The sequence below is a fragment of the Haemaphysalis longicornis genome, unplaced genomic scaffold (assembly GCF_048455015.1).
Source record: "Haemaphysalis longicornis isolate Haplotype H1 unplaced genomic scaffold, Haemaphysalis longicornis Haplotype H1 scaffold_6, whole genome shotgun sequence".
In the NCBI taxonomy this organism is placed as follows: Eukaryota; Metazoa; Arthropoda; class Arachnida; order Ixodida; family Ixodidae; genus Haemaphysalis; species Haemaphysalis longicornis.
Window position 1 is genome coordinate 61267372 of NW_027526407.1, and position 24231 is coordinate 61291602.

At 44.8% G+C, this 24231-nt stretch overlaps 1 protein-coding gene and 1 long non-coding RNA gene across 2 annotated transcripts in view; one reads left to right on the forward strand and one right to left on the reverse strand.

Annotated features, from left to right (window-relative positions):
- Positions 1-17201, forward strand: part of LOC144142792 (uncharacterized) — a 35654-nt gene extending 18453 nt beyond the window's left edge. The window contains exon 2 of the long non-coding RNA XR_013317047.1: positions 16966-17201. This is a non-coding gene — a long non-coding RNA (uncharacterized LOC144142792). The remainder of the gene's footprint in view (positions 1-16965) is intronic.
- LOC144142791 (organic cation transporter protein-like) overlaps positions 1-24231 on the reverse strand; it is a 31041-nt gene that overhangs the window by 4406 nt on the left and 2404 nt on the right. The window contains exons 2-9 of the mRNA XM_077674518.1: positions 22783-23159; positions 20112-20215; positions 19484-19638; positions 16995-17163; positions 12053-12200; positions 7742-7833; positions 4660-4874; positions 1050-1231 (exon numbers count right to left, since the gene is read on the reverse strand). Of these exons, the coding sequence (XP_077530644.1) occupies positions 1050-1231; positions 4660-4874; positions 7742-7833; positions 12053-12200; positions 16995-17163; positions 19484-19638; positions 20112-20215; positions 22783-23148 (1431 nt within the window). The 5' untranslated portion in view covers positions 23149-23159. The remainder of the gene's footprint in view (positions 1-1049; positions 1232-4659; positions 4875-7741; positions 7834-12052; positions 12201-16994; positions 17164-19483; positions 19639-20111; positions 20216-22782; positions 23160-24231) is intronic.

The following is a 24231-nucleotide window of genomic DNA, read 5'->3' on the forward strand; positions in this document are numbered from 1 at the left end:
TACGGGTGTGTAGAGTATTGGGTCTGCACTTTCGCCGCTCTGCGCATTCCAGAGGAGTGACGTCATAGCCGCGGCGGACGCACTGGCGCCGGCGCGTGCCTAGCTGTGGGCCTCTGTTGCGCAGTAGCCAAGTCTGACGCTGCGCCGGCGCCGCTTGATAGCCGCTTCGCGTGGCTCCTGGAGAGCCGTGCTGCGCATACGCGAGGAGCTGTGACTGGAATGGACTGGATTGGATTGGTGGAAATCGTTTTAGCAGCAGTAAGCATGATAATCAGCTAATCCCAGACAACCAGGAAAAATAAGAATAACCAGCTGAACCTTAGCTCACGCTATGTATATTCTGGCATAGCCGAGTTAAGCCATTGCTAATTTTTTAGCAAGTTTCGACATTTTATTATACATTTCAGACGGGAACTTTATAGTAATGTATGAAATGACGTCAAATGGCAGTCGTGCTGATAAAAATAGTGAAAGCCAGTACAGCTGTGTTGTACATGAGGTGCTCAGTATTCAGGGTCATTAACAATGTCGTGCAGTTGGTATTCCCGTAGCGTTGTTGACAAAAGGAGCACAAGTACTGTAAACTCTTTTGCATCGATATAAATGAGCAACAGACTTTGTAAAATATATTAGTTCTATAGTTCTTATAATTTTTACTGTCTTTGAAGCTTTTATGCAGGAGGATTATAATGATAAAGTTCCAATTTAAGGGTCATAAATTTTAATTTTTCTAAGCGGGCAGCAGCCGAATTTTTCAATATTTGATCCCGATCCAAGTGCTATTCATCGTGAAATAGAAATTTTATATTGCTATACTCACTCATCCGCATGCTTCCCTATGGAACTAGCGGAGTTCGCCCACCTTTGCATGGATTGGTGGCAATGCCTGCTGGAACTTACGGTTTGCCCGTTCTTGTCATTCTACATTAATGACGTTTATAACTACGAAATTTCATTTCTTTTTTGTTTCTAGTGACAGTACAATAATTCAAAAGTTGCGTTGGTAGTGGTCACATAGGAAAGAAGTTGCTTGAAGAAAAACCCCTTACGAAGACGTTGATCCAGGGCTCGACGGTGGCGCCCAAGCGGCCGACGGTGGTGCACAGTCCAAACCCACCGCTGCGTGCCACGGTTGGGAACATTTCGTTGATGAAGATGAACTGAGTTGTGTAGCCGAGGGTGTAAGTGAACCAGCCAGCCATTCGAATGGTCGTGCGCAGAGCCAGGTACTCTACGTGCACAATAAGGCGTCACTAGTGACACGTCAGCGTAAAAAAGCTTAGCACATGATACTGACGTTCTCAGTAAGGCTTGACACACTAGCTTGAAGCGTGGCCGCACAGAGGTTCTAAATGCCCTGTTAAGCCAGCCTCCTAATCCACCAATAAAGTATCCCCTGGCGGACCCTAGCACACCGCCGAAACATGACAGCTTGAAATGATGCTGGTTCGAGAACGACGATGATGATGCATTCCATGCACGAAGATGAAAAGTAACAACTTCGGGGGCCAGGCCGCGTAATTACAAGCGCTTCGCTGCACAGAGAATCCACGTGACATCTGTGATGTCACTGCGGGAGCTATTCTTTTGAGCGCCTGCTAAAACGAGCCCTCCGTTCGGGCTCTGTGGCCTTGCTGTAGAGTGATGAGTACTGGCACTGAAGGCTTGGGTTCGAGCCCCAGAAGGTCGGTCTCTTAGTTTCCTTTTCATTGCCTGGCTTCTTTTTCTAATTTTTTTCGGAACTCAAATGTACGGGTTGTTTCTGTTAATAATAGTGATTTGGTATGTTCTGCGTCGCTTTAGGCTTACGGCGCTGTCAATGACGACGTTTAATTACCGTTCACCATCGCACAGATGTCACGTGGGTGCTCTGTGCAGCGAAGCGTTTAAAAATACGCGGCCAGGTCACAATATATTTGTTATAGCTTTATTTTTTGTAAACGTGACGGTTCATAGGCGGGCACAAGCATAACCCCGCCCTTCTAACTATCGTCTAAGTTTGACAGAAAAGCTAAATCACTTGTGTTTTGCAAAAGATTTTCTGCGTACTGTCAGGAGATGAATGCGAATGCAATGAGAACCTCCATTAGCATGTATTTAGGGACGGTCGGTCACAAAAAACAGCTCGGATTAATATGTAGTCGTTCCGTTTCAGTTAACTAAGCAATCAGGTGATTTGCATTACATTCGTTTAAATTGTCAGTTGCTATACTTGAGGAGTTTTACCTGATGGAAGCTCAGAAACGCACATGCGGTGCAAATTATGTGTACATATTCATCAGTGTGTACAGAGACACCACGCCTGATGATTGATACAAAAGGCTTTCCACGTAGTGCGATTGAATCCGTATTTATACATAAAATCCTAGTTCACACCCAGGCCCAAAAGTTGGGCAATTGTTACACGTATGGTTATATTTCCAAGCCGTGGTGTTCTTCCTAACTACGTTGGCTGCAAAGAAACCGCCTCGGTCAAAGTCTTGAGAAATTGGGCTTGTTGGTCGTAAAAAAGAAAGCTGCTTTCGGTTTTTCTTTCGAAACATTCGTAAGAACTAAAGATAGACCAAATTCCTATTTCATAGTGATCGATGCTTAATACCGCAAGTCAGTATACTTGTTAAAATAAGAAATTCTAGCAACATCTTGATGACATCACAGTTACGAGGCAGGTAAAACCAACGCCGATCACGCAATTATCAAAGTGCATTTCCAAGAAACATCGCGACAACTTGTCATTTTCGTGTGATATAGTGTTCCTGCTTTTGCTAGAAAATAATCAGTGTTAGCTGTAGCTACGTGGACGCCCACGAGAATATGTGGGCAAGCTCATGACCATACTTCCAACAACATGTCTGCGCATGCAGACATGTTACTGACTCCGTCCGGCGTTTAGTAACTGTGGTCGCCGTAGGGGGCTTCTAAAGTATGGTCGTCACTTGTACGGCCATAACTGCGCTTACGCGATTGCATCTTGTTAAATGAGCGTATTAACGTGGAGGAGCTGCCTCTACGTGCTTCGATGTGTGCATGTGCACAGCTACCAATAACCACTTCGGTGCCGTTTACATCAAGAATATAGAGATTGAATTATCCAGCTGGATAAAAAGATTACTGGAATCATTTAAACCTGCTCGCCTGCTTTGAATGCGAAAGCATTGTCGCAATAAAAATTACGTGAAACGGTCGTCAGCCTCTCGCGGGAGATGTCATCGTCATTGGCCGCTCCCATTGAGCGGGTATGGGACCACTCCGAAAACCATTAGAAGCTTTGTGCTCAGAAGCTTGAAGTCTGTATTGCAGTGGCGTTATACATCCAGAAGGCGTACACGTGATGTAGCAGTGAAATATCACCCGGAGAAGCTATGATACCATAGTATCGCACAGACGTAGATTTTTGTGTTCTTCGAATGTGGTGTTTCGTGTGTCCTAGATGTATTGAAGTACAGATGTTACTTGATACTTACCATGCGTACGTGGGTTTGATTCCCGTTTCTGTCATGTTATTTTAGTTTAAGGCACGTGTAAATTTTGGGCATTCCTTTGCTCACAAATCTTGGATTTCAGCCTCATGAGAGGCATGACACTGTCACGTTATAAGGCTTAGTGTACTCCATTCAGAGTTTTAAAACATTGAACCTGAGCGTGTCCAGTCAACTACAATTTAATTTTTAAATGACCTAAAATATGCTACTGCGCACCCAAAATAGTTATCGACGATGGTGAATAAGCGAAGTCAACACGTTCATTCCATTTGCCTCCCGCGCTCAAGTTCTGCGGACTGAGCATGCAGCGGAGATATTTACGATGCACCTGTAGAGACACTGCACTGATTATGCGGGAAAACGAAACAGCGGTAAGACAAGTGACAAATGGGCTGTACTCCTTACATAACTAATGCTGATGCTACCCTGCAGGCGTCAACAGCTGTCATCCTTCTCTTTCAGTCTTTTAGCACTGTTGTATGGTTTAGAAACTTCACATATCATCATCATCATCATCATCATCATCATCATCACCAGCCTATCTACGCCCAATGCAGGGCAAAGACCTTTCCCATTATTATCTAATTACCTCGGTCCTGTGCCAACTGTGACCAATTTATCCCCGCAAACTTCTTGATCTCATCGGCCCATCTAACTTTCTGCCGCCCCCTGCAACGCTTGCCTTCTCTAGGGATCCACTCTGTTACCCTTAATGACCAGCGGTTATCTTGCCTTCGCATTACATGCCCTGCCCACGTCCATTTCTTCACATATGACTGACTTTAACTCCCTAATGATAGTTCAAATGACATAATATCACATCACCATTTTTTACCCGGGCCTAACTAATAAAATGCACCAAGCCTGCGTTCGCTTTCATGACACTATAGACGTATGTACAGCCGGTAAAACGCTTGTCTATAACAGCGATTTCAACTTAAACCAGCTACACCCGAAAACTGCCGAAACATACTCGTTCCAAACATGTCGGAGGCAAAAGCGAAGGGCTAAGGCTTCAGAATTACGCAGTAGTTTTATTCAAATCCCGCTCCGGCGGGGCAGGATAGGGCTGAGAGTACGAACGCTGTGTTATAGACAAGCCTTTTACCGGCTGTACATCCATCCTACAGAATTTTGTGGTTTCACAAGCTGAATCTCGGCAAAAATGTCCACTTGCCTCGAGGCGTGAATGCAGTAATGAGGAGAGATGCACTGAAGATTCCGTAACTCGAGATCATGACGGGGATGCGCTTGAGGTACTTTGTGGTCGCCATGGAGACCGTGTATCCCACGCATTCCAAGACGGCGGCGATGGCGAAGTTGAAGTACGGGTTGCCCCCTAGGGTTGTGGCGGTCCTTGCGAAGCCGTAGTACACAATGTAGGACAGGAAGCTGAAAGCAGGAAGCCAAACCGTAAAGTGGCCATGCAGGCAAAATGCAAGCCTGGTTCATTAAAAATACTTCTTGATCTTACAACAACGACACCAATTTTATCGCAAATTTCAAAGAAACAATGGAGACATTAAAGGAAACATACGAAACAGGGGCGACTGCCTAGCCACCATAGGGGATAACTGTATGACGTCACAGAATATTGTGTGTTCGATTAGCAGCCTCGACCTTAAAGGGGCACTGACACAAAAATTTTGCATCTTGTTTTTTTTGTTGTTGCGATAAGTAGCTAGTGACCTACTTATCACCTGTAGAAACCTCATTTGCTTCAGCGTGTGACGGTTGTATAATTAAAGGCATTTTCAATGCGGCCCGTCGCAGTTTCGGTTTCAGCGGGTGCGCCGAACCGATGGATTTTATGTGAACAAAGCTGACCACGTGACCATCGGAGGGATATCGCAGAGCAGAGCTGCCGTAGCACTGCCGAATCCGCATCGCCGGCAGTTTCTGCGAATGCCCTCACGTACTGATCTCGTGGGCTGCCTAATTAAAAAGCGACCGTGGACGTGACGCCGGCGCTGCGAGTGCAAATGCTACCGCGGCTAAAGAACGACGCGTGACGCTCGAGGCAGTGGGTGGCAAGGCGCGCGCTGGGAGCAGCCTGCCGGTCTGCTGGCAGGTCCGCCTACAGATGTGTTCGGGTTAGCACTGCGGCGGATATTCGATTGCCGCTCTCGTAAGCGGTGCAGCTGACAATTTTTAATGCAACCCGCCATCGCATCATTAACTCCTTTCTCATATAAGCTGCCATAGTTGGGACTTGGGTACAATTTCGTGCAACGGTAACAAGCTATCACTCGAGCTACCTGGGCCACTTCGCGGCCGTGGCCGCCGCCTGCACAGCGACCGTGCGGATCACTCAGTGGGCTTTTCGTGTCTCCGGCGCGTTTTCGCGTCCAATGTAACCAAAAAGTAATAGAAACAGAGTGTCTGGAATCGCTGTAGAACTTTGGTCCCGGCCAGCTGCCCGATGAGCTGACGAAATTACAGCGCCTCCGCCGCCAACGATCGGGTCGTTCGTTCTCGAGAGCAGAAGCTCCGCCCTCCGTCCCTCCGATTGGAGCGGCGAGCCGGCGAAAAACGCCGGCAGTGCGGAAGCGGCAAACACAAACTGGTCACGTGTTTGGATGTTGTTTATTTACAAAATATCGGCGGGATGTCGATTGCGCGTGGTCCTCTGCTGGCTGCTCGGTTGCGTTTCGCACACTTTAAAATGTGTTTTAAATATGTTCTAGGCTGTATTCGCCGCTGATATTTTGCAGATGATGTATATGTCTTCACACCAATCTATCTCCGAAGTTATCTCGCCTTCACAATTTTGTGTCAGTACCCCTTTAAGCTACGACCAAGAAACATGACTGGGAAATTGCAGCGGGCCCTGTAGATGTGGACACCACAGTGCAATAAACGTACTGATAAATATGCTTTTTTTGTTGCCTGTGATGCGTAACACCTGCCCGTATTACGCTCCTTCAGCACAAAATAGAGTGTTTCCATATTTGTTTTCATTTTATCGGTTAAACACGTCTTCCGATGCCGGGATGGAGCTGAGTGAGTTAGTGAAGGTTGGTTCTTTCAAACTGAATCAGGTTGCATTTTGCCTTCATGGCTCCTATGCAAACAGAATTAGCCAGCGTATCACTCAATTTGCTGTGAAAGGCAGATTTTCTTGACTATGAATACTCCTGTATTGAGTCGGGCATTCAGGGTACAGGAGTCTCAAAAATGAGGGTGACTATGTTGAGATTGTTCTATTCATAAGGTTACTTGCTGATATGCAAACTATTCAAGGAACAAAAGCATGTAAACATTGTTACACCAGTATACTTTTGTATCATCGCCTCTTTCAGGATATAGCTGTGTACAACAGACTCTCCTCTTTCACGTGGAGTGCTTTTTTCGTAGTGGCCACAAAAAGAAAGAGATAGGAAAACGCGTGCTTGCTTAAGCAGGTAACCCATGGATGTTAGACGATTTAAATATGCTGTGTTGAATCATGAAGTTATGCACTCTGACAAACATAATTAAGATTATTTAACCTATAAAATCACGCTCAGAAGACGCAATGTATGTCTTAGGTCATCAAGAAAGGTCTCTGGAATGTATTTGGAGAACAGCGTCTAGAATCAATGGAGACGAAAAAGCACAGCAAGCTCTTTCACTTAAGAATTACATGAGCTGTATATATTTTGAATTTTGAAATTTCTCATTTGGTAAGGCTATGCTTAAAGCGGTGGAGTTTAGCACATATATCACGCAGCGTGCTTTCCCCACGAACAAAGCAAACAAGTTCGCGTACACTAACGTAACAAGCAGGTTGATGGCTACTAAAAGCATGCGAAGTACTGAAGCAACTACAAAATTAGCACATCTGCTTTGTCAAACAAGTTACTGAAAAATAAGGGTAAAAAAAAAGCGAAAGGTGCAGCCGACGGTTTACAACGAAAGATAAAAGTTGTATCTATGCTTGCCCTTAGAACAGCGTCCCTATCTCTATCCTTACTGCTATACATGATGTAACATTGTTGTTGATTACGTGAGACTAGCTATTTTGAAGTACTTTTGCCGTATAAGGCATTACTAAACAGGAATTATATCAGGGCGGTTTTATTATCAGTAACGTTAGTACAAATGCAAGAATTGACTTAGCGATTGGTGCAGCAAAGATAAAAGCTGCTCGCTGTGTTTTGTACCGATTTTGGTGGCAGTGTGTGGTCTAGCTGCTTCAACAAGGTGGGGACTTCCACAAGGTGAACGCAAGCATATGGGGTGGTTGTATAATTGTTCGAATACGTATCCGAACTTACGAGCAGGTGATCAACACAATTGAGTTTCTTCGTAGATACTTCGTCTTGAAAAGGCCGAATACCGACACTTGGTTGTGGTGAGTATGTCCCGCCTGGTAAAAAAAAAAGACAGAAGCTGAGTTTTCTCCAACTAGTGCGCTACGATACACAGGAAGCACACTTACAATATTCTCAGCTACTGCTTTTGAAGGAAGCCTTTATTTTTTGCCACAAATTTCCAGACGTGCAGCTCTTACAGTTACCAAAAAATATTGAACTATCCTAAAGGGACACTGAAGTGAATTTGCCAAGCTCCCGGTTGTGCTTGCACTGCGTAGGCTGGCTCAAATTACCACACTTTTCATCGTTTATCCGGTTGATAAGTCGGTAATTATTTTATAAAGCGGGAAAGAAGAAAAACTAACATGCCCGGTCTGTGGCGGCCGCACCAACTAAAGGCTGTGACGACAGGAGGAGATGCAGCTTGATTGGACGATGTGCAAGGTTAGCATTCAAACAGTTTCGGTTCCGGTTTCGGTTCTGTAAAACAACATGCTTGACATCCGTCGGCATCGTTGGATGGGCATTCTCGATATCTCAGTAATCGTCGTACCACGCTTCTGCCATGTTGTCGGCTGTAAAATGCTCTAGATAAGCCTCCAAGGATGGCTTGGAATCGTAGCGATCACTAGCCGACGCCTACGCAGTGGATGAAAGTCCTCCGCGTCACCGCAGACGCTCAAATTCCATGCGCTTTTCCCGCATATTCGAAGCTTGCCTCACTCATGCCTGTATCGTAAAAAGGGTGTTCGCAGCAAGCCAAGCGTCTGCCGATTCTGGCCTGTGCCCACTGCCCTCAAGTAGTAGGTGCTTGTGTGTGGCAACAGCACGCCAACGAGAACTCGCTAGCGCGTCAGTGTCAGTTTGCGGGCGTTCTGCGAACTCGCACGTGGAGCAGGGAACGTTACGGCCCAAAAATGTTGAACTCAGTTTAGAAAACATGGCCGCAAACGAAAAAAATTAACTTACAAAAAAAAAAGCATGTACCCTCGGGGATTCGAACTTGCGACTTGTAAAACGATAATCCCAGCGCTTCAGACCACTCGACCGTGAGCCAGCGCGGCCGTGTGATATATAAGGTAAATAAAGTACACCCAGTTTACACTTTAATTTAGGTTTAGCATTTGAAGTACCTTAGGTGACTATTTCTTGAATAGCGCTCGGGCAGTAAGCGTCCCCCCAAACGTCCACAATATCTCACGTCTAGCAATTGCATTTCTTATACGGAAAAGCGTTCGCAGATGTGTGGTCGTGCTGCTGACCGCTGTGGTTGTTCACCCATCGCAAAAAACTGCTTCCTGCTCCCTAGTTTTGTGCTTTACGGTAAAAGTTTCAGTTGTTTTATCTCCTTAGTGCCTATATTGATTTCGCTGACTCTTCTCCCGCCTTCAAGTGGCCTTAGATTTTCCTACTAGCGTACCAGTCAGCGAAGCGTCGCATGTACACTTGTGCAGCGCTTGTGTGGAGCGACCCGGACTCGGAGCTTGATACAGTGTACAAACTAACAAAGTAAAGAAAGACACATTCTTCCATTCACAAACGTGTTGTGGCTTAGTTTCGACTGAGCGAGCGAATTGCGACGACCCGTTGGCGGCCGGCGGAGTAAACGCTGGGCCGACTGACTCAGTCGGAAGGTCGGCGAGCCGTGCAGTAGCGCAGCCAATTGCCAGCTGATCTCTTTCTGACGTCACACGAAAACGCCACAGAAAATGTGCGAGGGTGCAGAGAGGAGGGCTGCTTTTTTGAATTGATTTTTCTACTAAATAAGTCGGCGTGAACGCGCTCAAAGTGGTCGAAACATGGCCCATGGAATCCGGACTACAATTTGCGCTAGGAATCCCGTATTGCTTACAAATCACTTTAGTGTCCCTTTTAAAATTTTATGCTCCATCTCTGTGAATTGCTTGACACTTCAACGCCGATATACGAAGTGCAGCTACTTCCATGTGACTTCGCGGGACCACAGCAGAAGAAAGTGCTCCGCTATTGGTTAATTTGTGAACGGCTCAAGAGAGGTGGATGCTGTGAGCGCCATGATTTTTCAAACCACTGTGAGAAGGAAGAAACAAATTACTGAATATGGGTAAACTGGTGCTAACGCTATCTGCCAACTGATAAATTCTCCTTCTAAAATTCAAGTTACAAGAAACGTGAAACGTACTTTCGTCGGCTTCGCTTCTCGAAAGTTTGCAACGGTAACCTGGTAGAGCAGCAGTGGGCCATGGCAATAATAATATTTACCCTTATTGGTAATACTGCACCGAAGGTTTTTTGGAAGTGGCAGACACACTACGTACACTTTGAATAAAAAAATAAAAAGGCTACTGATATTACGGAATGGATTTACGGAATATGGAATGTTACGGAGCAGTATGTGGGCTGACAGATATGTTGCAAGGCGAAAAGCGAAAACGCCCGTGTGTTCGAGATTTCGGCGCATGGTAAACATCCCCAGGTGGTCAAAATTAATCCGGAGCCATCCACTACGGCGCACCTCATCGCCTGTCTAGCTTCGGTGCGTTCACCTCGTAACCACCAAACCAACGGAATAGTTTACCACACAGCATGGTGCTTACCCACATTAACAAAAAGAACACACTACACCACAATGAAATTTTCATCATGGTGAAAACAGCGTATCCAAGACGACGACAGAGAAAGGAAAACACAAACAGGGCGCTTCGTCTTGGATGCGCTGTTTTCACCATGAACATTCACCAACTTGCCCACTTCGCCGCACTCAGAAATTTTCATCCCTGCAAAGTTTTATCTCTAGTAGAAAAGCGACTTTCGTTATTCCTCGAATTTCAAATAACTCTTGGATACCCTCTCAAGAGCACATGATTGTTTACTTTGACAGAAAGAATGCAGTTCTAAGTACTGTTATCAGTTAGAACCAAAGCAGGATAAATGCCTTGTTATCTTCATACCCGGTCAAAGACCTGTAACAGCCATCTCTGCCTCTTAGCTGATAAATGGCGGGGATTACTAGGACAAATACAATTTACTTGGGTGAGGCTCTGCTGTCGGAGCGCTTTGCTTGTCAGGTAGCCGGTCAGGTTGCTTTAATGCGAAGAGGGTTCGAAAATGACGAATGATTAACGTCGTAACTGCTCATACCGAATCTCATGCACGGGCATTGAAGCTAGTCATTCAAGTTATTTGTTGTAGCAGAGTAACCTACTTTGTAATATTTACACCCTTTGGTCGGCCAGTCTAGCCCTTTTGGAGCGTCCTGACGTCACTAAAAACAGCGCTTCTAGAACAGATATATATTGGCACATTTGAGTCCGGTGCCACAATCTCCTGTCTAATGACCTTGACAAGCAATTCCCAGATATGAATGAATACATACCAAAATGAGCAATAACTGTAGACCACAGCCCTGAGAGTATTTTTCAAAAGATAATTGCGTAGCAAGCACAGGTACATTGACGCACGCTCAATCATTCCGCACCAACATCCACTGGCGCGAGGCGATAACAAGAGATTTTCTGCCTGCCCCTTGGCGACAACCTTCGCTTCGTCAGAAGCAAACTGCTGTTGCGGCGTGTCCAGTAATAAAAAAAAAGTGCCTTCGAAGGCGCGGAAAAGGAACACGAAACTTTTTGAGGTGTTAAGCGCCAAAAAACACTTGTGGTATGCACATGGACGTGGGTTCGATTCTCGGCCGCAGCGGCCGCTTTTCTGATGGAGCGAAAAGCAAAAATGCCAGTGCGTTTGAGATTTCGGGGCACGTTAAAGAACCCCAGTTGTTCAAAATTAATGCGGTGCCCTCCACTACGGTGCGCCTCATAGCATGTGAAGTGTCGGCGCGTTAAACCTTACAATCAATAAAATCAATACACTTGCGGTATGAGGCGCGCCGTAGTGGAGGGCTCGAAATTAAATTTGACCCCCTGGGGATCTTTAACGTGTGCCGAAATCTCAGCAGACGGGTGTTTTCGAATTTCGCCTCCACCTAAAAAGCAGCTGCCGCAGCCGCCACCGAACCCGCGCCGTTGGGCTGAGCAGTGCAACTTCTTGGCCACTGAGCCACCGCGCCGGGATCAACATGCGATGTTAATAAGCGTCATACTGAACGGTTAGAAATGAATCTGCCCCATTAAATTCTGTGTCCAGCGCGCAACAAAATACCACGAGTGCCGACATCTTAGGCTTTTGCATCAGATAAAATTAGAAAAGCCCTGCAGCATTGTTCAAGAAGCAAGAATTCACATCCGGCAAGACCATGCTCAGAAAGAATGTCTGGTGCATTGTGTATATACTCACATTTTGCTTCCTTTTCATCATAGCGTCCACTTCCTTCTCGACATTTTTGACGTCAAGCTTGTTGAAACGCGCAATCTTACGTATAGCTTCGCACGCTTCCGCCTGCTTTCCCATCGTGAGGAGCCACCTTGGCGACTCGTACAGCCACCTGTGCGTTCGGGACGAATCCAGGAAGAATACAGTGAGAGACTGGCACAGCAACTCCGCAAAAAATGATTGGCCGGGGCTTAACTGGGGCAATTAAACTGCCCCTCTGTTAGAGCTATGCACTAGCAACAAAGTCGAATACCAATAGAGGTTTTACAAGCTTGTGATGCGCCCGGGCTACGAGACGTGCCGCAGCGGACGGAAGTGTGCTGATTTACAAATTATACATTCGGGATTTCCCTGCAAAGTTAGACAATGTATGACTCTACGAAACGGTTTTTTGGATTTTAGATATATGAGACCGTTTATTTACACTTTACTTGAGCCTTCGAGTTTTTGATGTGAGCGCCGTAATAACGGGTTGCCGAACCGGAACCAAACCGAACCAAAAACCGAAACACGACCGGTATTTTTGCCTGTACTGAACGCGTTCCCGAACAGTTTTTTTTGTTGTGAGCACGCTGAACCTTAACCAGAACTGAATTGAAGAAAGGAATAATGCTTACCAGTTCAGAACAAAACGGTTCGACAATCCGCTGTTAATAATGCGAAGTCAGCGCCATTTTGGATATTTGTCTTTCACCCACCATTAACTTCGCAACTTTTCACGCAGTCTCCCTTTCCGATCAACCATAACACTATCACCGCTATCTTCATGGTCGCAGCATAAGGCAAGGAATGCGCACCAATGTTGCTGCTGGCAGCGCGAGGAAAATGCAGGCCTGAGAAAAACAAATGTCACACTCTCCGCAGCTTGCAGGTCATAGAAACATCGACTTTGTCTTCGCCTTGGTGTGACTTGTTACAGTTACTTGTTACATTTACTTGTTACTTGTTAAACGTGAACACTTGTGAGATTTCATAATTTTCTTTAAAAGGTCCATTGTAAATTCTTGACAATCTGAACACTCAAGAGATGCTCACTGGCTACGCCGTTTCTTACTGGCCATTAGGAAGCGGGTTCCATTGCCGCACCCGGAAGCCGATTTTCTGATCTGGTCAAGAAACGAAGACGAGACCTCGACGCACGTCAAAGTTGCCCAGGTCGTCTAAATTACTCTTCCTGCCTTTAATATACGATATGCCTCGTAGCGCAAGAGTAGTTTAGGCAATCAAACGCGCCAATATTTTTTGACAAGTGTGTTGCAACAGGCAAACAAAAAGGAAAAAAGCCCATGGAGTGGTTTGAATTATTCCGCACACAGTTCATACACAAATAATTTGTGCTATGTTTTGCTCCCTTCAGTCATCGAATGCCCGAAACATCACAAGGTAGGTTTCCCTCTAGGCATCCGTTACTTTGTGCGACCTTTTACATATCTAAACGTGTCATCTTTGCAGAGGCCGCGAGCGTCGTGGTTCCGTGGTTCCCGGTATAACCGTCGCTTTTCAGGTGGCGCTCCTTTAGCGGATTGATTATATAATAGTACATAGAGCAGAGAAAACTATTAGCATGTGGCACGCACTTTATTATCCTTCTGCAAGAAGCTGTATGCCCGACCTTACAGTCACTACGTATTTAATACTGAAATAGAGCGCTGAAGTACATGACACATGCGGAAAGACAGGCCTGTCTCGCGCTATCCAATTTGCCTAGCGCTCACCCTTTCTCAATTTTTCTGCTGTTTGTCGCTTTCCCACTGCTGTGTTTTTGGAGATGCACTTTCACTGACTAGTTTCCCTCGGCACTCTGTTGCTACTGCTAATCGTTTTTGAGGAGGAGTAATGCTGTCAACAAATTAAAGAGCGCCTCCTCGAAAGAGTTCGATTCTGCGCATCACGTCGCCAATCACCCTTTCAGTTTGTAATACCATAATATGTTATAAAACTCCGCAATATAGCATAAAGAATTATGCTGGTGCTCAGGCGAAGCGGAGACGCACTCATGGTGATGCACACATCCACGATAGCTGTCTCAAATTGCGTTCGATTGATCTGATCAATAATACAGTGACTCAGCTTTAGTGAAAGCTTGCATTCAACAAAATGTTGGCTTACACCCTCTAGAAGGGGACGGCTAAAAATTCTCCATGGTAACCAAACAATTGAATTCATGTATCTATAGCGTGCACGTGACTCCTGCAGGAATACTCTTATCCCACAACTTTCAGAAAAAAACACACACCGATGGTATTTAAACATGCCCTTCTGATATACGAAGGTTCAGCAATAGTACGCAGGACTCTAGGCGGTTATTGGCCATCCTGGTGGGTAATTTTATGCAGAGAATCGCGGCTTTATCAAGACAAAGGAAACGGTAAAAATATACCCGTACGCAACCTCAGCGGTGGCGCGTGATATAGTCTATCGGGCAACGTATAGGATTGCATGGGGTGGTAGCAGTGAGCGGATAACGGCGGTACAGCCCATTAGCGCGAATAACTGCTATGTACTTCCTTCCCCTTTCAGATTGAGTGGGATGGCTTTAATTTTTTGGGGATAGGACTGTGCCCTCTTTTAGATGCCTGAACGGTGACCTCATTATATGCGTAATCCGTTCTGACGTTTCATTATGTAACGTGCAGCCCTAAGAAAGCCACAGCATGAACCCCTGCTCATGTGACTTAGTGCATTATCTTTACACTGGGCCATTATAAGGAACGTCTACTTTATCTAATACACGTGTAGGCAGCGCGGTTTTCTTCCGTCCCGCCAGAACCTTGAGTCTACAGAGAATGTCTTGGGTCCGTATCCAACGAATAACTTAAAGAGTGACCTGTGTTGTGCAATCTCAAGAATGTGCAATCAAGATTGTTCACGATAAGGTTTATCTTTATGGCGTCCAAATGCTACACTATCTCCTTATTCGTGTCGTGAAAAGGCCGCTGGGAGAGGCTATTGTGTTATGAGAGCTGACCGGCTGTTCTGCGTCTTGAAGATATACTGTGCAGTGTGCTCTCAGGTGTGGTTGCATCTCGAAGTATTTGAGTTCGTAGGGTGAAAACAGTCAGGAACGATGTAGAAAGGCTCACTATGTGAACGGTCGTGCGCTTTAGGTTTCGATTTGCAGCGAAGCTGTTTATAGGTAGGGTACTCGGGATTGTGTCTATCAACAAACATGGGTGTGCAAAAACCCAGCTCCCAAATAAGCACCAGGTGTCCGCTAGTGCAAAATGTTTGTGTGTGTACTTTTGTTTGTTTGCGTGCTTCCATGCTTCTGTTTGGCTTCGCACTTGATTTAACTCGGAAAGTTGCCGATCTTCACTAGTCCGTACTCGCAGGCACCGGGAAAGTCGAAACTTTCGAATTGCGTGGAACGTGTAAAAACTCTATGCTTAAACGTCCCGTGCCCTGATCCTCCACTATAAATGCCCTGATCCTCCACACCCGATACCTGACGATCTACTGAGATTGAATGACGTCGAGGAACGTCTAGTCGCAAAACCACTGGGGAGACGGTCCAACCGTGCATGCCTTTCAGCTAACATTTATTGGTGCTGGATGTAAGCAGATGTCAATTAGCCCCTAACTGGCTGTAATGACTTATTATATCTCTTATTTTTCATGTTGTTCATACAGTTTTAAACCTGATTAACATTTTATTCTTTTGTGGCTTACGAACTTAACAGTGGCATCACTTCTTCCTGTTCTTGGGGCTTATCGTATCGTTTATTTGGAAAGTTGCAACGTAACATATGCCTATGCATAACCCAAAACTCCTTCTACCGCACCCCCCAAACTGCTGATACATCTTTCACGGTTTGTGTGCGCACTCATCCTAAAAGACATACTCGCATCCCAAAAGGCATACTCACATGAATAATCAAAGACCATTATGTGAAACAGAAAATTGCACAGAACCCTGCTATCCGCCCATTGAAGAATTACTTAGTACGCATTCTATTATAAAATTAGCCTGCTGGATTAAGATAACCTTTTGCAATGAAGGTAAAGCAAGGAAATTACATAAAGCGAGTCTGCGGTAACAGAATGAAACGAGCGGTATATTTACAACTACGTGCTATTCAGTAACGCGCCAGTTTGTATGACTTAAAGACACACATGGATGACGTGTGCTTGTACGCCCATTCTGCATCAAAATAAGGAGGGGCATATGAACTGAGTTGACATTAGAAGTTAACAAGGAGGCAAAGCTAGTTTCTGAATAAGTGAAGCACGCACGCACACACGCACGCACACAGATGCACGCGCACGCGCGCAAACATTGCCGGAATATTAGCGTAATAGATACTTTATTGCGCCCATTGTATATTTAAAACCACTTTTCTTCTCACGTAGGCAACCGCCCACAGACCCGCGGTTTTGAATTTGTTTCGGAGCACTTAGGGGTATTCATTAGGCAAAGTTACGTGGGCGGGGCATGTAATGCGAAGGCAAGATAACCGTTAGTCATTAAGGGTAACAGAGTAAATCCCCAGAGAAGGAAAGCGTAGCAGAGGGAGGCAGAAAGTTAGACGGGCAGATGAGATCAGGAAGTTTGCGTGGATAAATTGGTCGCAGTTAGCACACGACCGGGGTAATTGGAGAAAAATGGGAGAGGCCTTTGCCCGGAAGTGGGCGTAGATAGGCTGGTGGTGGTGGGGGTGATGATGATGATAAAAAATAAAAAAATCTTCATATGCGCGCACAGCATGAAAGCATGGCAACAGGGACCTGTGCTGGCGGCATTGTATGCTAAGGTGTCCCATGGGGAAACGTTTGACGTAGTTGTCATTGACAGGCACAGATAATTTACGGCGGTATGAAATCACTTGAGATCGACTTCATGTTGACTAAGCGTTTGTTTTTCTCCCGACTGTTTTTAGATTGGTTTATTCAAGTTGTGAGTACTCACGGAAGCGCCAGTAGGAGAGGTGCGGCAAAACAGGCTTGTACAATGACCAGCTTTCTCCAGTCTTGGGCGAGCCACACAACACCAGGAAGAAGAAGCACGCCGAGTATCCAGCCGTACCCATAGCAGACGTTTAGGGCAATCCTAAACTTCGGCCCGATCGTTTCAGCAACTGGCCGTACGGAATGTAATAAAGAAGTGTTATTCGTTTTCGAAGTGTATGGTGAAGCTTGAGCCACTTCTTTCGGAACAGCGACAAATAAATGCAAGAAAAAAACAGCACAAGAGAGATAGAATTGCCTGCACCGGGCGATGGTTTTTGGTATAGGCCATTAATGGAGCATTTTTATTGCAAAATGATGAAGGTCATGTGAGTTTGATTGTGACCGGTTTGCACAGATATTTTACGATGAAGTATTGATATGTAGAAATTCAGGCCTGCATACTATTTTCCGTAAATATTATTCTCCGTTTGGGTTCTGTCAAAGCTTGCGTGAACATGTGGCTGAAAATGTTGTTTTGCTGTACCATGTGCTGTTGCTAAGTAGACACACGATATTTTTAATGCCCCTTAAGAACGTAGACATTTATTCCTTTTTACTGAAAAATTCAGTTTAGAGAGGTGTCGTACCCTTCCAAATAATAGGTAAAGCTACTTCTAATTCTTGCGATTCGACAATGCAACGTTCGTATACAGCCGAATATATCTGCTCAACTTAAACATTCCCGCGGTCCAGATGAAATCGGACAAAAGGTGACAACATAAAAGTTAGACTTTACCACGTCACCAAATCAACTTTCTTTGCAACGTAGGTGATCAGCTGTGTCTGTTGACGTTATCCTGGATCCTCTTTTTACACATTAGCTCGGAACTGTACTTGTTTATATTTTCGGCGAGCGCCGTTAGCTCAAGAGCTAACAAAAATGAGAGGAATTTTCCCGGTTTGAGAGCAGTTGTTAAAATTTCAAAATGCTGGCTACGGCAGAAGGCGTCGATATTCATAAACCTCCCTCTCGTGTCATTTAACACCTACATGTCTCGGGTTGAATCTCCCTAGGCTGTCCTATTGACACAAAGTTGTAAGGGGGCGTACCTCCTATCACCTTTGAATTTATCCCAATGATAGACAAAAGGACTTTCTTCTATTGTCAACACCAAACTTCCACATCTTCAAGTATGCAATCTTCGGGACACACGTAGCCACTGACTAGCGATTTTGCAAGATTTTTAGTGAACCTAAAACAAGGTTATAATTTGTTCCCTAAAAAGGTATGAATTTTGAGGTGGCAGTGGTTGTATTGCAATAATGTATTTATGTATATGCTCTTTAGTCAATGGTGAGGAATGGTATTCCACGTGAGAGCCAATTGAATAAGCGTGTTATTCGTGTAAAGGATGCGGAACGTGTAAATTGTTGTTTACCGTATTTGTTACGAAATTATTTATTGTTAGCAGCACATGCGGACATTACTTTCACGGTACATTTTCTTAGCAGGGCGATGATTGTTAAGGAGAATTGGCTGTTTGGAACCATTACGCGTTAGAGATTAGCGCCAAATCAATGTCTCTGCGTGAACGCAGTGACAGACAAATGAATCGTGTACCCGTATGTATTCACCCTGACAAGTAAAACTAAATCCTACGGCTTGCAGAGGACAAATATAGATGTGCTTGGGTTGTATGAATAGAGCGATGCCAATCTCACTTTTCTGAACGTAGCTTCGGGACAATTTGACTGAAAAAAAATATGCTGTTTGTGGTAACTTTTAAATATTTCTTTGCACGTGTTTCATTCGAAGATTTTTCGTGAATTTGTATAGTTGCTTGAACAGGCTGTACAGAAACCAAAAACTCAGCCTCTACACATTGCGTGCCGTTACATATTTTGTTGTTGTGCGCTCTACACACCACATGTGGTAGTACATAGTAAAATTGGCTACAAATAGGCTCCTCACAGTGCGCGTCATAATAAATGTGTACTATTGTTCAAAATTTCGCAGGCCACTGCAAATATGGGTACAAAATGAAATTTTACGCCCGCAAAGTTAGCGTAGTAATAAAGAAAGTCGCAGAACCGCTGCTAAGAGACGAAAAGTTGCTCTACCCATCGCCACAATTCATGTTATCACATCCAAAAGCGTAACCTGTAAGCAGGGGGTTAGCACAGGTAGTATTGAAAGAGGGCTTTTTTGTGTGTAGAGTGTGCGGTTGTTTGTTGAAGTCCTATCGTGCACAGGACAACAAGTGATTTGTTGAACCCATGCTTTTACAAAACTGGACATTGCCTAGGTTCAGCATTTCTTCTTTACACGGCTCCAGCAAAAGGGCTGTTTACACAGCCCTCCCATGCCCAGACCTGTTTGCTAACCCGATCCTATTATCCCTTGATTGCTCGCAATAAAGTTCTTAGAGGGACTATACCCAGAAACGGCTTTTAGAGTTCTTGCATTTTGTAGCATTTGGTGTACAAATGATATTCGATGGTACTTACGAAGACTAAAACAGGCTACTTGCAGGGCCGATATCGACACAGCCACTCCAACTCTCGCCGCAAGGAAGTAGTTGAGGCTATTACTGAACGTTATTATGAAGGCTGATGCACACAAGCAAAATGTGCCGCCAACTGCAGCAAGTCTCCGACCGAACCTGTAAGCATAAGTTTTTTAAACGTAATAATAGAATAAAGAGCTCCGCATGCGGTCCAGTCGGCAACAAATGAAACTCTTCAAGCTAGAAAGGCCATAACCGAAATATTGTTACAACTACGTCGTGCAAACAACAAAGCAAGCTTAGGTATAAGCCGTATCGGGTGGATCGGCAATCCAGAAACCATTCATTCTGACGAGATTATAGCTCCGCTTTCAAACTAAAATCTTTGTTTTGCAGCCACATTTTTGTGAATCTCATAAATGATAATATTTTCAATGCTCGGTTGTGTGACTCCGAATAATCCTTTGTTTCAAACTTGGGTGTAAGTCCTACAAGTGCCAATAATTTGGCTTCTTCGCCTGATTGCCAACCGCTTCCAATGGCCTAGTACACGCAAATTAGGAACAAAAGCGATACCCAAACAAAGAAAAGTGTTATCTTTGGCCTTTGCTTAGCACGACCAAACATACCTGTCAGATACTGCTCCTATGATAAGAATGCCCAGCATCAAACAAGCCATGTACGTGCTTTGAATCAAAGACCGTTTCCAGCTGTTGTCACAAACGAGGTCCCACTGAAAAAGTTCAATGCATGTCATCAAACGCCGGATGCCTTTGTGTCTAGGACAACTCCAAAGTCAAGCTGTTTAGCGCCCGTGAGACACTTCCTGTTGCAAGAAAATCAATTCTTCGAGTAGAGTTTCCTCATGGGCTAAGAAAAATAATATTGGGCGAACATTTGTGTCAGTAGTGCATTAACAGAGCAAAGCGGGCAAGAATGACATACTTGACCTTATATAATAGCAACCGCTTTAATTACGGTCCGGGTTTAGTGCTTCAGCAAGGCCAATGTTTCACCGGAGTGAAAGACTACAGTGCAGGTTCGACTGTGTGGAGCTCTTTCACGTGCAGAAAAGTTTTACGCACAAGGATTTGTGCAGTCTTGCCCTTTTCCCTCATAGGCAAAAAAAAAAAAAAAAAAACAGCAAGAATGAGTTCCGAGCTTGCGTTTGTAGTGAGAAAACTACTGGGTATCAGTTTTGTAAGCATCACAGCCTTGTGCGCGTCGCCAGTTAGCGGAAACTGAATATTACCAGTGCATTCAGTTCTCCTACATGTTTCATTTATTTGCACCGACTTTTTGCATTGAGATATTTTTTGGTAGGCAACAGACAGTCAAGATATAAGTAGACAGTTAGAATGACATTTATTCTAAATACGTAACACCTGTCTGCAAGGCTGTTACCTCTTTTTATTACCAAATTGAACTGACACTCATAAGTGGGCAAGCACGATTGTTAAATATAAAAAAATAGACAATTTCTACCGGTAGAAGATACACGTCGCACAGCACAGAAGCGCTTTTGAGAGTAAAGTTACTTCACTGTCTTGCTTATGCGCCTACTATTTTAAAAGGATACGCAAATGATGAAGTAATGCATCTTGACGGCGCGTCGTGCGCAGTTTGTAATAACGAAATCGTGTATACGGGGGGAATTCGGGATTCAATTTATGTACGAAGGAAGAGCTTGACGATTTAAAAGAAATCATTTGGCGCGCACCACCAGTGACACTAATCTCGCAATTGAGGCGTAGTTTTTGGTATGACACGGAATAATAATGACGAAGGCTTCAGCGCTCCATTAGTGCAGGAGAAAGGTGGGAGGACAACAGCAAGTGGTTGTTGAACATGTGTATTTCGCATTTTTATGCAAGATAAGGCTGATATAAAAATAAAAATACATAATCAATATACAAACAAGTAAATGTTCTGGTTTCGGTGAGAGGAGTGACGCGTGCGTGCACCTAAGGTGCCGATCTCACGGCTACAGGCAGCAAGTTCACCGTGGAGGAGGGCGGCTCCGCGGGCCATTCAAAAAGTGCTCTACGGAAACAATGTTAGTGCTAATATTCCGCGGTGCAGTGACTTTAGCTGTACGTTAACGCTTCAAGTGAGCGTTAAGAAAGGTGGTAATGGTTTGATGAGACTACTACGCGGTTCCACTGCTGCCGCTATGCAGTGCTTAGGCCATTATGTATGAGACACCTTTAGGTATTTTATTGCCAATGTTGCCTGATTCTAATTACTAGCATAGGTTAAATCATTCCTTAAATTTGTGTCCTATCTTTTCCTGGTTATTGATTGATTAATTGTGGGGTTTAACGCGCCGACGCAACGCAGGCGATGAGGCGCGCAGTAGTGGAGGGCTCCGCATTAATTTTGACCACCTGGGGATCTTTATCGTGCGCCGAAATCTCGTACACACGGGCGTTTTTGCTTTTCGCCTCCATCAGAAAAGCGGCCGCCGCGGCCGGGAATCGAACCCGCGACCTCCTAATCAGCAGCGCAACGCCTTAGCCACTGAGCCACCGCGGCGGGTCTTTTCCTGGTTAGCTACACCTTGGTTTAGCGTTGTTTCTCGTAGTCCAGCATTAAGAAGTTTCAAATTTTAATTTCTATTAACAACACTTAGTGAATGTAGATTTCTCTATTAAAGCTGGCCAAATTCAGACGTGCAGGGACTGAAGAGAGGCAGAAACGCCGCTGCGATAAAGGCGCTAGTTCTGAATACAGGCCCAATGTTAAAAATAATGTGGACATTTATTACAAAATTTCAGCAACTTCTGTCCTGACGATCCTATTAACTGTTTTTTAAGGAAACCATATATAGCGCAGTGCACCAATGCGACACCTCGTTGCATCAGATGCGCGTACGATATTTGTCCTTGTAGTACTCATTTTTCTTAATGTTTTTTTTTGCATTTTCTCTGATTCGTAGGTGCAAGTAGTTTATGCGTTTATACGTGACTGAACTATTTCTACGTTGGAGAAAAACGGTGATTTCGCTCTTATACACCGCGTACTCTAAACCTCGCGAAGCTTTTAAAATGGTTTCTATCTGTGCCACGAAACATAAGAAAAGGTGAAACAAAACTGCGCAAAGGCAGAGATATTTGGTTCGTGAACAACATTTGTTAAATTAGGACCTCTAAGATGGTGTTTGCCCCATGAGTAAGCAAGGTCTACTTGCATCAGCATAGTGCATTTTACAGTTAGTAGTACCTCGTCCACTCCAGCACCAAGGTAAACAAAGTAACAGGCAGGTACGGTTGTCAGAGTAGCATTGACAAACGTACGTACCTCATCAGTGGCTGTGTGGCCGAACACGTGCTCGTCGTACATCCATGACTCGCACTTCAAGAGCGAGGTGTTGTCAGGAATAGCTTCACCACTGGAGTTGTACCGCACATCGTACATGTAGCACTGGTTGTGCGAGTTGGCCTTCGGGTCGTACGGAATGAATCGTTCTTTCCATTCGGGTTCTGTGAGGTTCGTGAGCTGGGCGGCATGGGAAGCAGGGCGGGCACACCAGTGCTCGTTGTCGGTAACCAGGAACACGTAGGCGAGGTTGTTGAGTCCCGTGAGTATCCCACGGTACGTTACGTATACCACGAAGCACGCCTGCCACGGCCCGAAGTGGCCAATCAGGTCTACTACTTCGGTCATTTTGATGTCGCCTGAAAGAAACAAGACGGCGGTTGTTATTTCGGTGGACAAATTTCCCTAAGTAAAGGAGCATGTTATTTTGATCGTACAGGCTTACAAGGTATGCCATGCGCCGAGCCAAAATTTTGGTGAGTACGTAAGGTCCAAAAAATCCTCAGAATAATCACGAGCAGCTTCTAACTAAACAGGAAATAAACCGTTCTTTCTGTTCGAGACAAGTTCAATCACCATTCCTCTCCTCGTAAGAAAGAATTGCGATTCATCTGCGTCCTCACAAAGGCAAGAATGGGATGAAGAATGCCGTCCCATTTTTTTTATTGCGGCTGAAGTTGATTTGTCGGCAGAATATTTTTAAGGTAGAGGAGATTTTACGCTGAAGGTACTCCTGGGCTAGTATTGCGATCTTAGAGGAGGGCTATATATAATGTAAACGACTTCGGGATACGGTGCCGCGAAAGTACGACAAACGGGTGTTGTCATTTTTTGCCTACATCAGAAATATGGCGTAGTGACCGAGATTGACAGTAGAGTAAAATTACACTCCACTGTTTTCCTATATAAAAGGGATTATTATCATTTTTTATGTGTGGCTAATATATGTTATTCGATGGAATGAAGAGCTGAATCGTGGTCCCCTCTTTAAGAAACACAACAGCATGCCACCCGGTTCTCCCAACAGAAATGATAGGGTTGAGGTCAAATGTGTGTGTGAATTCGTTTGTGGGAAAACAGTACGAGATTTCATCATACTCTTCGTTCGTACCGATTTATTCAAACGGGCTTCAAGTGTGCTCGACGTTCTTGAAACCCCGCGCGCACAAACAGAAGAAAGCTGCAACTGAAACCACCACCGACACCACTATGTCTCCAAAGGAATGCCGTGGAATTTTACAGCACACACGGTAGCAAGCAAATGAAGCCCTCAGACAACGCAAGTTAAAAGCAACGCGTCCAAACGTGAACAGGATAGGGAATACTTTTCGCTGTACTTCCCTGACTACACGAAAACAACGCCTCAGTAGACCTTAAGCCAGCACCGACGGCTACCCTGTAAGTATTACGACACGAAATTTGCATGCCAGA